This window comes from Rhyacophila brunnea, unplaced genomic scaffold, assembly GCF_057557595.1.
Source record: "Rhyacophila brunnea isolate RB1 unplaced genomic scaffold, BYU_Rbru_1.0 scaffold_24, whole genome shotgun sequence".
Taxonomy (NCBI): domain Eukaryota; kingdom Metazoa; phylum Arthropoda; class Insecta; order Trichoptera; family Rhyacophilidae; genus Rhyacophila; species Rhyacophila brunnea.
The window spans coordinates 4,141,200-4,157,473 of record NW_028232904.1 but is presented as its reverse complement, the minus strand read 5'-3'; the positions used below and the strand labels follow the sequence as shown (position 1 = coordinate 4,157,473).

Genomic DNA, 16,274 nt, shown 5'->3' with positions numbered 1-16,274 from the left:
TAGTTATTTTCATTATCTATTCACACCTGCCGACTCACAGATCCAACGATCCACATCGATTGTCGTGAGAAGTCGTCAAGCTTAAATAGGAATTATTAAGAACGATTTAGCCAACAACTACAGTAAAACCTCGATAATAAGAACACGGAAAATTCAAAGTTCACCGTAAATCAAAATTTTCGCAAAAAAACGTCACTTGAACATTAATTTTATATAAAACCATACCTTTAATTCGAATTTCATAATACATACTAAATGATTTCAGAGTTCTGGCATATAAAAATATTCAATAAATCGTAATAAAGTGGACTATTTCATGAGTCCGACATTGAAAAGTATGGACTTTTTTTATCATAAATTCCATATTTTATGAATGTAAAAAAATAATCCTGACATTTTATGACCTATCAACACATCAGTGGCACAACTGCACTCCACTCAAAGGAAAAACAATAACTCACATGTTTCAGGGCTGTAGGTATTTAATTGTTGATTGTTTATTGGATTTTCACATAATTTTACTAAAATTTTAACCAATGCCGAACAATTGTGTTGACAAATTGGATAATTCTTATTTTTTTGTAATTCGGTTCCATGAAAAAACAGAAAATGACAAAACAGAACAACGATAAATATAACTATGACCTTTCAGGAAAAATATAAATTTAATATTGAAATTGTCCTATCTCTATTATGTTGATAGATTTTTAATAGCACAGATTTTCAATACGCCATAATAAATCAAATTATATACCTAATTTAGCATTCCTAATCGCTAGAAAGCCTCAAATAAACAGGACTTAACTCGGTGTTGCCGGCAAGCTTAGAATATCTCTTCTTAATCAATATAATATGTTCAAAATGATTGGGTGACTAGGTACAACGAAATAATGACCTAACCTAACCTAAATAGATTCCACAAAAATTAATGTTTCATTTTTCCCCTACCTACATTTCTTGGTAACTTCAATAAATGGATTAATGACGCATGGTATTTGCACAGATTTTAATTTGAAGGAATTGAATCGGAAATTTGGTAGGCACATCTATGGTCGTATTCGTATTAACGAGGTTTTACTGTAGATCATATTGACGGTGGATTTCATTGGTTCATAACATAAGTTGAGTTGCTAGTAAACCAAAAAATATATATTGATCAGCTCTATGGCAACACTAAATCGTCTCTGTTCTGGCAGAACACACTAACTGGAGAATACTAGTTTTGAGTAATTTGACTTTGAAGTTGTTAAAATGTTTGAAATAATGGTCTATCATGTGAGTTTATTAAGTAATCGTAAAAAGGATGACTTTAAAATAAAGACTGTTTATTTATTAAGAAGGTTTCCAGACGGTAAAGTTTGAAATAAGGAACATTTTGGTACTAACTCAATATGTAATTTTTTCGAATTAGTGTCTTCTGCCAGAACAGTGACGAAATATACTTTCCCTATATTTTCTTATTTAAGATGTCACCGCAAGTTGCTGATTGTATTTAAAAATATATATAAATCGCACCGGATCAAAAACAACATGCATTTTTTAACCAACCATGGATACAAAGACGGCCTACGTGATTGCAATAATTATATTTACTAACATTTTTTTTTGGTTTTGTAATATTATCGGCTATTAAAATAATATAAAAAATCTTAATGATTGTTATTATAAAGGCAAACGTCAAACTGACAGCATTGACAGGGAATGGCAAGTCAGTCTGTCACAATCAATCAATTGAGTTCGAATAGGGTATAATAACAATGTTTTTATTTCACCCGTGAATCGATGAAAACATTCAAAATGACATTTATCGATCATGCCAGACCGAGTTTGCTCGTGTAATTTATGTATTATATAGAGAAAGTGCCCGGCAATTAATATGAGAAGTATTCTATCCGAGGACGAAGAAGGTGAAGTCGTTGGAGGTTTCGATGAGGTGCATGGAAGAGCTTTCTTCCAGGACGTTGTAGTTGGTGTTGGGGGAATCCTCGGAGAGAACTACGGAGGTGGTGTAGTCTAGAGTCGGCACCGCCTCCATCAGGCACTCGCTTATGGATTGCTGCACCAAGATTTCTACTTCTAGAAAGATAAAGAATAGGTGAGTAAAATTAATCGATTTCTTCGATCGTGTTACACATGCAACATAAAATCTGTGTGAACATCATGGCTCCCACATCCTAAAGTGGGCCCCCAGGCTAGGATCTTTGGCGGGGCCCCCTTACCTATCGTCAAGGTTAAAGGAAATGTAATACGCTACATTATTGTTAGCTCCTAATGGAGTTTGATGTAAAATTAAGAGTATTCAGTGTAATTTAGCTACTGTTGTATTTTAATACATTCACTTGAATTATGGAGTATATATATATATATTGACACAATAATCAAAAAATTCACATATTTTTTAAGCCAGCAGCAAAAAAATTTTGGAAATTACCCATATACTGGATTATTTGTTAGGTTAGGTTAGGTTTTCATTCTTGAATTCATGAATTTTGTCAAAATCGGCTATGAAAAAAGAGATAACCGTATAGTATACGGTCATCCCTTTCCGATAAGAAAACTCACGGCGAACTGTGCTACGGTGAAATGTAATACGTACAATTTACATGTAACTAAAATTTTACCGTTTGCTGTAGACCTGTCCATATGAGGTTTTAATTTTGAGGGAATTTAGGGTATTTAATTTGGGATCTACACTAAGTTATAAATGATTGAATAATATACGTTACCTTTCCGAACATCTTCTATGTCCTCGGAGCTAGCCATCTCATCGTCGTTGCAGAAGATGACAGGCATACTCGGCATTATCTTCCCGTTGGCCCTCACACACCCAACATCTTTTTCCGGCGACGCTGCATCACCGATTCTAAGCACCCTTTCACTAACGAGTCCCTTCTGACTTACTTCATCTAAAATAACACTATAATCCCTGCAATTATTTGTACTTAGGTTCGAATCAGTCTTCACCGAATTGACATCGTTGATTTTATTCAGGCCATTCTTCAAAAACGACGGCAAGAAATTTGTCCCATTTATTGCGTCACCAGACGACTTGATGTTAAAACTGTCCGATGCAAACGAAGAACTAAATGCGTCCGACGACTTGACAGTCTTAAATCCGTTATTCAAAAACGGAGTGAATGTTTTGCCTGAAGATTTAATGGTATCACACGACGAGTCCGTTATCCTTTTAAACCCGTTCATTGCAAATGATTGCGTAAATATTTTCAATGGCGAATTTTCTTTAGAATCGAATTTGTTTTTGTCACTATCAAAGGATTTCCCTAAAGAATCAGACAGGCCCGGAAACGATATATCGTCTTCAAAATGCACTGTAAACCCTGACGACAACTGATCGGATAAATCAATCGAACTTTCCTTAGCGACTGACACATTTCCGTTGGATTTAACAGGCTGTTGCAATAACTTATAATCGAGATCCGTAGCCATGCCGAGAACACTGTCTTTCTTGAGCGGTATCTTAAAGTTGGTGTCGCTGTTTTTGGTGGCCATATGAATCTTTTTCTTTTTCGTGTTTGCGATCCGCTTGTGCGTACTGCTGCTGAAGCGTCTCTCCGTGTCTTCGGTCTGCAGGCTGGTGATGAAGGCGGTGTTGTTCCATTCGTGTTCGTACTCAGGATGGTGCAATCGTAGATGTCTGAAAATGTACAATAACCTAAATAAGTCAACATATCAAACGTGAGCAGGTTACAGGTCAGTGGCAAAAGGTGGAGATAGGCTGTTAAGATCCGCAATAAATAGTGCTCACTAAACTTTGCCAGTCATGCATATTTGTTTTCATTGAAATAACACTACAATTTACAGATGGTATTGGTCAGTTTTTTAAATTCAATTAAACCCTGCGAAAACCAAGCCACACAACCTGCGTACACATTTCTCAATGTTTCACGTGATTATTCATCCTAATGCCCACATAAAATTAACAAAAGAGTGTCTTTTTACGGGTATTTATAGTTAAATTTTATATTCAAATACAATCTTCGGTACTGTTCGGTTATACGGAATACAGCGGAAAACACATACTATATTCTAAGTGAAGCGAACTAGTGCGAGCATATTGCAAAATCAACAAACGTGTTATATGTGAAAATTCCGTTGTGTTTCTCAATGTTTTAACCGAAAACAAAATAAGCAACATTGCACCTGCGGATGGAGTGTCGGTGCTGCACGACGGCCGTGCAATACACGCAAGTGTAACACGGGGCTCTGTCGTGAGTCAGCATGTGCCTCTTGAGGCAGGACGCATCACTCAGTGTCACACCACACGTAGGGCATTCCATGGCTCGTCGCTTTGCATCACTTGTAGTTTTGGCGGTATTTGTTGAAACCTTCGATGCATCTTCGGTATTATTATTGATGGTTATTGAAGAAGATGCGGAATCATCTGGCTTCAGCTCCGCAATCGGTAACGGTGTTTCACTGAAAAAAATTAAAATAGTTGTTTGAGCCAAATCCAGTCAAGAAGCAAATTCATCATAATACAATATTTATTCAATAAGGGTATCTTTGTGCTCGCTAACATAACATCAACTAATCATCATGTTCGCACAGCAAAAATACATGGGAACAACTTTCTCTTTCGTGAACTGTCAATAAGTACTGTCGTCTTTAATGCTTTATGCTTCAAATACATTATCATCACGTTACGTGCTGTCACAGTAAGCTGCCATTATGGGAATCATTTTTTTTGGTATTTAAAATGTTATCAGACTGATACTCCTTTCCTGTAGCACATTTTGAACCTTTAAACGAACATTGTCAGTCAGCAACATCTGTCAAAATCGCCAGAACAACAATGAGGTCACCTCACGCGTATCGCGCTACATCATGAACCGCACTAGTCAGTGAACATTTTTTTCTATTTTCTGCAGGCATATACATTCTCGACTCACGGGTTCTTTGTTTTAAGTGGTTGCCTGATTTTCTATTAAATTATTATCCGTTTCCTATTTACATTTATTATTTATGGTCTGCTGGTTGGATTCTGTTGGAAATATTAGCTATGGATGCAATATCCCAAGTAATTTTAACGTACGCACACGTAGAAACTGTTGAAATTAGCATGAATAATGAATAATAATTCAAAATATCAATACATTATAGTGGGCAATCTCCATAATTGAATTTATAGAGATAGTGATCATTCATAATATTCTGCGGAATGACGAAACCATAGACTAAATTTGTCGCCGTGCCAGCACATGATGTGATCATAATGTAATCGCCGCACAAGGCACTCATTATCGACATACTTGCATTCTTGTCTCATTATTTTGTTTGCATTCATACACTTAACTACATTATCTCTTGAGAATGTCTTCTGCAACAAGCCCGAAATGTCAAGCGAAGAAGAACACAGCGACAGCCCAAAAATTAAATATTAAAATAAGAAAAAATTAATACTGTTGAGTTCTCAGGGGAACACAGATAGACTTTTCGTCAGACCAATGGAAAGGTTATAATATTCGACTGTGTTTAGGAAAAAGGGCGTAACCCTCGAAAAGTGCTTTTATTAGATATTAACAATGTATACAACTAAATACACTTGCTATAAAAAGGAAGTAAGCCGCAAAAGCCGAATTATTATCTAAATTCAGGTTTTAATTGAAATTAATTATGTTTTAATTTAAGGAAAAAAGCATTTACCCTCAAGTTTAATGATTTTTCTGTAAAAACTTCTTTAATTATTATTAGATCGAAAATATATTACACCAAATCATCAATCATCATGCACCCAATGCCTGTGCCTATTTTAAAAAAAATATTAAACTAAAATCATTCAAAAAACGTTTTTTGCCCCTCCTGTAAAATTTGTTCTGTGAGGGTTACGCCCTTTTTCCTAAACACGGTCGAATGTATCTCATAGGAATAATTTGGTGTAAGCACCTGGGTATCAGCTCTGCCGGATTCAACGGATCTTTGTCAATGTTCTTGCCAACGCATCTGTGGGTGATCCACGTCTCCTTCCGTGCAAATGTCTGAGGAAGGAAAACATTACATCTTTAATGTAGACAAATGTCTAATGCCAATTGTTTAATGTAGGAAGGTAGATAGTTCAGTTGCACTTGCATTTTAATGCCATCTCTGAGCTGTGGATTTATCAGAAAAGGTGAAGTCAACTCGGGCACTTTTATTTAAAGTTTGCCTAATCACCTCTGTAGATGTTGAGAGGTCGTTTTCCGCATATAAAAAAAATACTCACAGATATCTATGCGGAAAAATTTAATGCCAGAGGATAATATTGAAAAAAATATTGTAATTTTTTTTCGGGCAATTAATAAACTTTTAAAGTTATTTTTCGTTAACGACTTTACCTAGAGACTTCACCTTAACAGCATATTTTTAGATATTTTATAGATAAATTATTTTTTTTGACTATTATCTATTATGGTTTGGTTAACGCAGGGTAAGATTGGATTTTAAAAACTAACCAGTACCATTTACAATTTGTATTCTTAGTTCAATGAAAACAAAAAAGTATGACTCACAAAGTTTAGTGTGCACTATCTATGTCGGATCTTAGCAGCCTACCTCCACCACTCGCCACTGTCATATATTATAGTAGTACTTTGATTTTTACCGATAAAACTAGATCATAAAGTATTACTAACCGTGGAACAGGTGCCGCATTTGAATTCTCCCGTGTGTTTCCTCAGATGCCTGTAGAGGTAAGCACTCGTTTTGAAGTTCTTCAGACAGATCTCGCAAATTAACGAAGCCTCGTAGTCTTCCTTACTCGAAGCTCCGTTCACGTTATCATCCGAGACGCCATCGGAATTTAAATTCACATCGAACGCATCGTCGGGGTTCAATTCAAACATTTCATTGACGGAATTCTTTAAATTTAACCCTCCATCGCCGATAACTTCCTGCGGTGTTTTATCCGGTAACACATTTAAAGAATTATCGGCCGATACGTAAAATAACTGTAGTGGTTTCATCATGTCGACGCCTTTAAAATCCGTACTACTTTCGATTAATATATCATCTAGGATCTGAAGAGTGATTTCTTTGTCTGATAATGCCTTCGCAGCCGCAGCCGTTATTTCGTTCAAACTGAAATCGTCCCCATTTTGATTCTTTCCTATACTTCTCGAAAATGTATCATCGCTTCTCGGGAAATTGTCAATTTTTTCACTACTTCTTCCGAACGCATCAAGAGATATATCCGAGGTGTTAAAATCAATCGGTTCTTGATAGTTTTTCTTGGGCATCACAAGTGCTGGATCGACAAGTCTTTCGCAGACGTCGTCTCCGTTGATTGACATCAGGTTGGTAGCGGTGTTGGGTTGCGTAATCTCCAGCTGTCTGGTGGAGAGGTTGTCGAATTTCAACAGTGACGTTGGATTCTGCGTAATGCTGATTCCGTTTGACAATACGCCCTTGCCTGCGATTCCGTTTATGAAACTTTTGCCTACAATCAAAGTAAACGAAATTAATTAAATTAACTTTTATGCACAAGGTTTAAGAATGTAACATTCTTCATCATCGACAGTACACAATGCAAAACAGCCTCAGAGACAGTTACTTTAAAAAAAAATGGATTCTAACTGATATAAAGTACCAGCATGGTTGGTTTTTATCGTGATTTTTAACCGACCGCAGCCGCATTTACATAAACATGTTGTGTTGGTAAGTTTTCACAAATACTTATCATTCTGTTCCTATTTCATGTTTTTTAAGGGATTTATTTTATTCCGAAAATAGCTGGCCTACAAGTGTCCACCTAGTAAAAATTGGCTGGCAGTAATAATTTACATAAATTTCACGTTTTGGACTAAAACCGCATCGACAAGATAAGACTATAAGTAACATGTTGATCAAAGATCTCCAACAAAAAACCTTAATCACTTTCCTTAAGGATTCGATATTAATCTACATATTATGTTTCCTGTTTGAAGAACCTTTTATATATTATTTAAGATATTGAGTGAAATTTTTCTAGTTTTCGCCGTAATCGAATGATAAATACTGATGAAAAACTGCATCGATGCAATGTTTGCTAATCTAAATGCTGACTGATTTTAAAAGACTACAGTAAAATTCCGTTAATTCGAAATCAGAAAAAAAATCGAATTACGAAATGAAAATTTATTAGTATTAATTAGATTTTATGAATTTTCGTGAAAATTTCGATTTACAACGAATTTTTAATGAAGTGTGTTCCTATTAACGGGGTTTTACTATAACAATACCACCTAAATGCATTATTTGTCCATTTATTATACACATTTGATAGATAGTTTGCGATTATATTTTTGAACATCATCTTGAAAAACACTTTCTGAGAAAATATATTATAACCAATAGAAAAAATCTTTTTTCGAAAAAAGCAAGCCACCCCCGGCAGGGAATCGAACCCTGCATCTTCCGGGTTTACGCCCCATGCGCACATTACCTCTATGCTACGCGGTGACATACTAATTGTGACAAATTTTAACTATTGGCCACTTTTAATACCCACTCATCAGCGCTCTTCTAAATCAAGCTACTTTGGCAATCGATTTTTGTTTATTAAATCAAAGTAGATACCTATTACTTCAATTACTAACCGACGTCGTGGATTTCTCCAATATTTTGTATGATGTAACTTACTTGAACTTGCTAATAATTTATAATTAACTATTTCTTTTATTCAACGAATAATTCACAATATTTAAGAATGTACCATTCTAATTACTGAACATACATAACATTGAAAAACACTTTCTGAGAAAATATATTATAACCAATAGAAAATATCTTTTTTTATATAAAAAGTTGATGACAAACAAGTTGGCTACCCTTGGCATTAAGGATTTAAGTGTGTTGGAGTATTATTTGTATTAAAACTGACATTATGGTCCGGTTGAGGCGATGCCGAAAACTCAGCAATAAATTAAATCCACGGTTGTTATCAGATCCGTGAAGCACTTCATAGATATGTTTTTGGATAACCTCAATGTAGAGGCATCATTGATAATCGCTGGGGAAAAGATAATAATTTACAGATAAAATCCAATATTTATCCATATGAATCTCATAATATGGAGATATTATGTGCACGCCATTTTGTGAGGATTAGTGAAAGGAAAATGTGCCGAAACATAATACAGTCAAACTTGGTTATTACGAGGAAGATGGGACTGACTGAATTTGCTCGTTATATTGTTACATAACATTTTTCGCACCACGCTCTATTTAAGCATAGAACATAAAAAATCTGAAAACCATTGTAAAAATCCCCGAAATAAGCATGGCATTCATAAACTACAAAAGAAGTTGTTTAATGTAATGAAGTGCTGAGCCACCGGCGCTGGTAGGTACCTACTGATTTCAACCATATACGTGGATACTTTTTTAATGTTGTTGGCGAAAACACCAATTAGGTACTTACGACACTTAACCAGTGTCATAAACGTTATCCGATCCCGGCGGCATCGGTCTAGTTAACTGCCCAGTCGGATTTTATTGCTTAGGATCGAAAATGTTGTTTTTAAACAATCTACACATTAACAGTTTTGCTCGGGATACCCGAGAAGTAGCTCGTTATAAAAGTGAATAAATGTATGGAGAAAATCATAAACTAAAATATCAACGAATGTTTCCTCATTACATGTGAGATCTCGCTATTTCCGTAATCATAATAACCGAATTCGACTGTATATTTATAATAGTATGTTTAATGAAAATTTTGAACTTGCCAGAGTTTGAGTCTAAAAGCACTAATCATTGATTCCCGACCAAATTTCGCAGAACCCCGGGGTCTGTGGGAGTTTGGAAACGCTGACGAAGAAAATGTACGACTTAAAACCCGTTTGGTAAGCCAAGGACTTTGTCCATCTCCCTCTGTCTTGGGTCAGTATCTTCCTGGTGTCTGCACAGGCCGCTTTAGCATCTTTGTTAATACCGTCTAACCACCGGAGTCAGGGTCCACCAGTTGAGCTTTAACCACCTTAGTATAAAAACTATTTTCAAACAATGAAGAATTTTGAAAGTTTAGCTTCGTGAGCCATGGCGATTCTTATCTGTAGGGAAAAGCATTTTTCTTAGCCCCCCTCGTGAAGGGCCTGTTTCAATATTTTCCTCTGCTCCTGGAGTTTGGGCGTAAAATAATTTTTCTTTATAATTGAGGTCTACTCCATTCCGTGATTTATACCTGACTGATTTACAATAATTCAAAATGCCGTATGTCCACAAATCGGTGAGGATTGCATGTCTTCTAAACTAGTGGATCAGTGTGGTGCGCAAAAGGAGAGCATTTTGAGTAATTCGTCGGTAATTTTCTACAAACACGTATCTCTAAAAACACCACTTTTTAGGAGAGGCAAATAACAACTTTATTCTCTCAGTTTTTAATTCAGAAACAAATTTTCTTCTATCCATTTAGTATAGTTACACATTTTTTCATGAAAAAAATGTTATATTTCTTCAATCTATCGCACTATACTTTCGACCAATCAGTCATATTATCGGAGATACGAGAATGCGTTGCAACTTTACTGTGAATCATTCCACAATATTACTGCAGCAAACACGTATCTTGACTTACGAGAAAGAACTTCAGTATAATCATCTGTTGAGTTCAGTATTCCGTGTACTTACAAACACGTAACTCACATGAGTTTATAATATTTATAAAAGTCTTTTATTGTGATACGATTTTTTTGTCATTGCTTAAATCTATTATTTTATGAAGTATGTTTTGAGATACGTGTTAGTGGAATATGTGCGTATTCAAATTCTGAATTCATTACATCAATAAACATAAAACTGACAAAAATTGAGATACGTGTCTGTAGAAAATTAATGACGGTAAGTAAACCTACTGATAACTATGTCTATTTTATAATTCACCCCGCCGGACAATAATACGTGTCAGCCAGCCATGTAGGGTCCCCTACAAAATATTACAACCGTTCCGCCAAACAAAAGTCGTGCACCCATCCCGTGACTTGAAGAATTGTATTTTGCAGTCTTTTAATAATGCTGAAATCCATCTATTTGAAAGAAAAGCCAGACACTGTTTGGTCTTCTCTGAAAATGTGTTATGAGCCAGGTCTTTCCACTATCAAGAGTGAAAATGTAAGCCGGTTCGCACATTTAAGGTCGTTTCGTCTGCAACATGATAACTTCTCGTCTGCACAAAACACACGTTGCCAAATGAGCTCCGCACATTGGTGAAATGCGATATTTTAGATTGAAAAAAAACATCTAGTGTTGCAAGAAACAAGTGCATGCGATTCACGCTGCAAGTCGAAGCCGCACTTTTTTGGGGGTCACGCATTAGCACAGGCTACGAGTCGGTCATTTCTATACAGATGTCAAGCTCGCCGGTCACTAGTCAAGAGTATATTTTGTCATTACGAGAGGTTACATGTGACTGTCACTAGGCTGTCGGTGCGACGTTCCTAGAAGGTTTGATTTATGGCTGTGCCGCAGAGGATGTCGAGTTTACATTTGCGAGCAGGCTTAGGGTCAAAAATGAATATGTACTCATAATATGGAACAAATAAATACCGGCTCTGCGAGTTGACCGCGCTCGGTGCCCTTTGAAATGACTCCGCAGATGCTTGGCGAAGTCTGCTTCCACTTTCTCCACTGTCCCGCATTGCTTGCAGTACCATATCTTCTTCGTGGGGCCATAGATTTCTATAAAAGACAATACAATTTTAATTAGTTTAAAATAATCACAGATCTTAGAGAATTCATAGATCAGTGTTTCCCAACCGCCGCTCCGCAGAAACTATCTTCCAGACCGCAAATATTTGTCCCCTATTTTAATAGTGTTATTGTAGGTGTAAGAATGGGGAACAATGAACTATAATCGTTACATGTAAATTGTACGTAAAACATTTTACGGTGGCACAGTTCGCCGTGAGCTTTCTTATCGGAAAGATATGACCGTATACTATACGGTCTCCAACTTTATTAGATTCAATATGAACATTAATTCAATTTCCACAGCTGATTTTGGGAATATTCATGAATTCAAGAATGAAAACCTAGCCTAACAGATAATCCAGTATATCGGGTATTTTCAAAATTTGTTTGCTGCTGGCTTCCTGTAAAGTGTAAACCGATAAGAACCGTGTTTTATTTAGATATGAATTTTATGTCAGTACATTACGATCCAAAGAGGTTGGACGGTCTTTAATATACGGCCATATATTTCCGATACAACATTTCACGGTTAAGTGTGATACGGAGAACTACATATGTAGAAGTTTCCGGACACGTCATATAATATGATCTCGTCGATACTGCCAGAATGCATAATGACTCATCTAAAATGATTTCCTTCAACGAGAGCCAAAATAGCAGATCTTAAATTCGGTACCCGTTCATAAACTTATATCTGGTTGAATCTGGATTTACTGGATTGGGTAATAATTTATATGACTATAATATCGTCTCTGTTCTGGCAGAACACACTAACTGGAGAATAATAGTTTTGAGTAATTTGACTTTGACATTGTTAAAATGTTTGAAATGGTCTATCATATGAGTTTATTAAGTAATCGTAAAAAGGATGACTTTAAAATAAAGACTGTTTATTTATTAAGAAGGTTTTCAGACGGTAAAGTTTGAAATAAGGAATATTTTGGTATAACTAACTCAATATGTAATTTTTTCGAATTAGTGTCTTCTGCCAGAACAGCGACGATATATTATTTTAATCGAAATTTAATGAGGTTGCCAGCAACTTGTTGCCAATGTGGACACCACTTAAGAAGTACCCAAGGGTCATAAAACCCGCTGGGTCAAGTTCAGTGGATGTGCATGGCAGTGAAGAACTAGGAACCGAAAAGAGTGGAAGAAGCTAAACGTCATCCAGCAATGGATTGTCCCCAGCTGATGGTGATGACAAGAATCAGGTGAAAAACCACACACTAATCCGAATCTGCCTCGGCGGGGAGGTTATGTTACACCCTCCGTGAAACATTGGAATTCGTTAATGGCTGACGATAATAACAGTGATAAATTTTATTTGGTACAAGTCAGTTATAGGGAAACACATTTTGAAAATAGCCGATATACTGGATTATTTGTTAGGTTGGATTAGTTTAGGTTATGTTAAGTTAGGTTAGGTTTTCATTCTTGAAATTCATGAATTTTACCAAAATCGGCTATGACAATTAGCGCGGTTCCCGCTTGGCATACACATAACCGACTTGTACCAAAATCTTTATTGAAAAAAATAAGACACCCGGCAGGATCGAACCGTATTAAAACCTGCGAGAGATGCGTAACTCAATTTGGAGAGCGCTTATGAACAGATATTAAAAAGGCCAATAGTTAAAATTTGTCGCAATTTAACATGGCAGTTGTAGCGTAGTGGCAATGCACAGGGCGTGATACCCAAGAGACGCAGGTTCGATTTCTGCCGGATGGCTTACTTTTTTTACAAAAGATTTTGGTACAAGTCAGTTATAGGGAAGATAGCGCCAAACGCATTTTGAAAATAGTATTGTTAGGTTGAATTAGTTTAGGTTAGGTTTTCATTCTTGAATTCATGAATTTTGCCAAAATTGGCTATGACAATTAGCGCGGTTCCCGCCTGGCTTCCCCATAACCGACTTGTACCAAGATTTTCTTCTATTGGCTATATTTACTCATGGGTGTTTTCAGAATTATGTAGGTATGTTGAATAAATACAATAGCATGGCTGCGCGGTCTACGCGGGTGGCGACAACATGATTTTAATATACCTACTTACAAATAAAATGTCATCAAAATTTCCATTTCACTACAGGAATGGTAATTGTGCCGCAGATGCCGTCATGAGCTTTTACGAAAACAGTTTATTCCATGTAGACAATTATAATATACCTTTTTATGTCGGTGCATTGGCTTTTCGATTCAATAATTGTTAATTTAAAATTTGAAATTTCCATACATTTTGATGTATCATTATCACAAACTACGATTATACAGGCGGACCTCGACTTTCGAACGTTCGACTTTCGCACAATTCGCTATTTCGCACATTTAAAAAAATCGTTTTTTTAAAACATCGCGCTGTGGGGTAAAGATATCCCCCTCTCGCTCACTCACAAGCAAGTGCATTTCTTGCATCACTTGCATCCTGCTCGCACCCGTCACTTTGCTTGTGAGCTAGCTAGGATAGGTTTTGTCTTGCGCAGGAGCACGTGCAGGCTTGTCGTGTTGTGCGTTCTGCTAATTTGATTCATTTGAAATATTTCACCCTAAAGATTTATAAACAAGAGTGAGAAACAGAAAAACTGTAGTGTTGATACGAACAAAGAGAAATCAAGGACTTATAAACTTCACACGACGTTCTGATTGCGGTGAATCTTTTGTTTCAATCGGACGTTCGTATGATACAAACAGGTCTATTACGATATGTTCAATTTTGAAAACTAAAAATAAAATTAAGGAATACGTTCAAAATTGTGGAAATATATCTTTAAAGGTTGTTTCCAAAAGACACGGCATAGTTATGGATGAAATGGAAAAATATTTGTCATCATGGATCTACGACCAACATCAAAAAGATGTCCCTCTGGATATTTCAATTATTCAAGCGAAGGCTCTTAGTTTGCACAGAGATTGGAAGGCTAGATTAAAAAAAGATTCTAACACGATTTTTCAAGCAAGTAACGGTTGGTTCATATTAAATTCATTGGAGAATCGGCTGATGCGGATAAAGATGCTGCAAAAGAATTTATTTCCTCATTATCCAAAATTATTGAAGATGGAGAATATTCCTCTAGCCAAATATTTAATGTAGATGGCACAGGTTTATTTTGGAAAAAATGCCTAGTCGTACATTCTTATCTAAGGCAGAATCAGTTGCCCCTTGGCATAAACCTTCTAAAAACCGATTGACATTGCTTCTTGGTGGAAACTTGGCTGGTGATTTAAAATTGATGCCAATGTTAATTTATCAACCAGAAAATCTCAGAGCATTGAAAGGGAAGGATAAAGATTTGCTTCCAGTAATCAAATAAAAAAGCCTGGGTTTACTGCGTTAATATTAAAAGATTGGTTCACTTTACATTTCGTTCCAGCAGTTAAGCAATATTGTAAAGTTAATAATTTACCATTTAAAATAAGAAAAAGAAGAGTGGCAAACAGTTAACTCTTAATAACTTTTTAAGGGAAACACCCGCAAACCCCACTTAAACATGTCTCTTAAATATCTTATATTTACTTGATACATACATATTTCAAAATACACACAATTTCATTTTTTTTTACTTCCCTCTACTTTCGAACATTCAACATTCGCACACCTTTTCAGGAACCAATTATGTGCGAAAGTCGAGGTCCTCCTGTATTAGGTAATATTCGGTTGGGGTAGGTTAGATTAGTTAGATTAGATTAGGTTAGGTTAGGTTAGGTTAGGTTTGGTTTGATCTAAGAAGAAAGTTGTAAAATCTCATGACGGCATCTGCGGCACATTTACCTAACATATTATTAAATACAATAGCAAGGCTGTGTGGCCTACGTGGGTGGCGTCAACATAATATTAATATACCTACTATAAATAAAATTTCAGTAAAAATATCAAAATTTACATTTCACTAGAGGAATATAAATATTTGCATTGGGTATTTTTTAAAAAAAGAATTAGATCGAAAATCAAAAATCGCGCCCATTTTATTCCATTCCATATAGGTAGGTGTTCCATAATGGCTGCACTATGAAACATTTAAATTATGTTGTTTTCGTTCCGTTTGCCGTAATACGAAGCGGATTACATCGATTATTGACCCCCAGGATGCTAATTTATAAACAGAGTTAATTATTAAAAATAATAAGAAATTAACGGGGGGCAGCCATCATATAAAATTTATTCAACGTAATTAGCCGACTGGGCAAATTATCGGATAAACACAACACAACACGGCACGGAGAGAGCGATTATTTTGCCCCGATAAACTCGATTGTATGAATGTATTTACCTTTATTTTGTACTACAGATTCGTTGAGGCCGCTATTCATCTTGGATTTTAATATGTTTTGACGTCTGCCTAGTAAATATCCCGCCAAATGACAACATAACCTATCACCTCAATGATTTCTTTTGTCCAAGAAAATACAGGCCATTATTTTGTATCGTGGAAATGCCGAGAGGGAAACATAAAAAACTGTCATTTCTCTATCTCGCCATAATAAAATACTGTAAGCGAAGGTTATTAGCTCCTTCTCTCTCTCGTTTTTTCTCACGTAAAGCGTTACATACTTTTTGGCTAGTAAATTTTGAAAGAAAGAGACGCATATATATAATAATTTATGCTTTTAATTTT

The 16,274-nt window shown here is 35.8% G+C and overlaps 1 protein-coding gene across 2 annotated transcripts; it reads right to left on the bottom strand.

The window, feature by feature from the left end:
- Nucleotides 1-954: 954 nt before the first annotated feature.
- On the bottom strand, nucleotides 955-16,096 carry LOC147068905 (uncharacterized). 2 transcript variants are annotated; one of them, XR_015071278.1, is made up of 8 exons: nucleotides 15,930-16,096; nucleotides 11,518-11,649; nucleotides 6,630-7,432; nucleotides 5,905-5,996; nucleotides 4,162-4,437; nucleotides 2,727-3,655; nucleotides 1,434-2,076; nucleotides 955-1,173 (listed from the first exon to the last, which is right to left on the bottom strand). XR_015071278.1 is itself a non-coding variant. In XM_085951668.1 (7 exons), exons 1-7 carry the CDS (start codon nucleotides 15,967-15,969, stop codon nucleotides 1,889-1,891), a joined length of 2,460 nt encoding a protein of 819 aa, XP_085807794.1. In that variant the 5' UTR covers nucleotides 15,970-16,096; the 3' UTR covers nucleotides 955-1,888. The 2 variants fall into 2 exon arrangements, 1 of the variants encoding a protein (XP_085807794.1); XM_085951668.1 differs by having other exon boundaries at nucleotides 955-2,076.
- Between the last annotated feature and the right edge of the window lie 178 nt (nucleotides 16,097-16,274).

Coding starts and splice junctions, on each gene's coding strand:
- LOC147068905 (XM_085951668.1), bottom strand. CDS start 15,969: ATGAATAGCGGCCTCAACGAATCTGTAGTACAAAATAAAG. Junction 7,433..11,517: donor GCGGTCAACTCGCAGAGCCG/GTATTTATTTGT, acceptor CTTTGATTGTAG/GCAAAAGTTTCATAAACGGA. Junction 4,438..5,904: donor CCGGCAGAGCTGATACCCAG/GTGCTTACACCA, acceptor AATTTTTTTCAG/TGAAACACCGTTACCGATTG.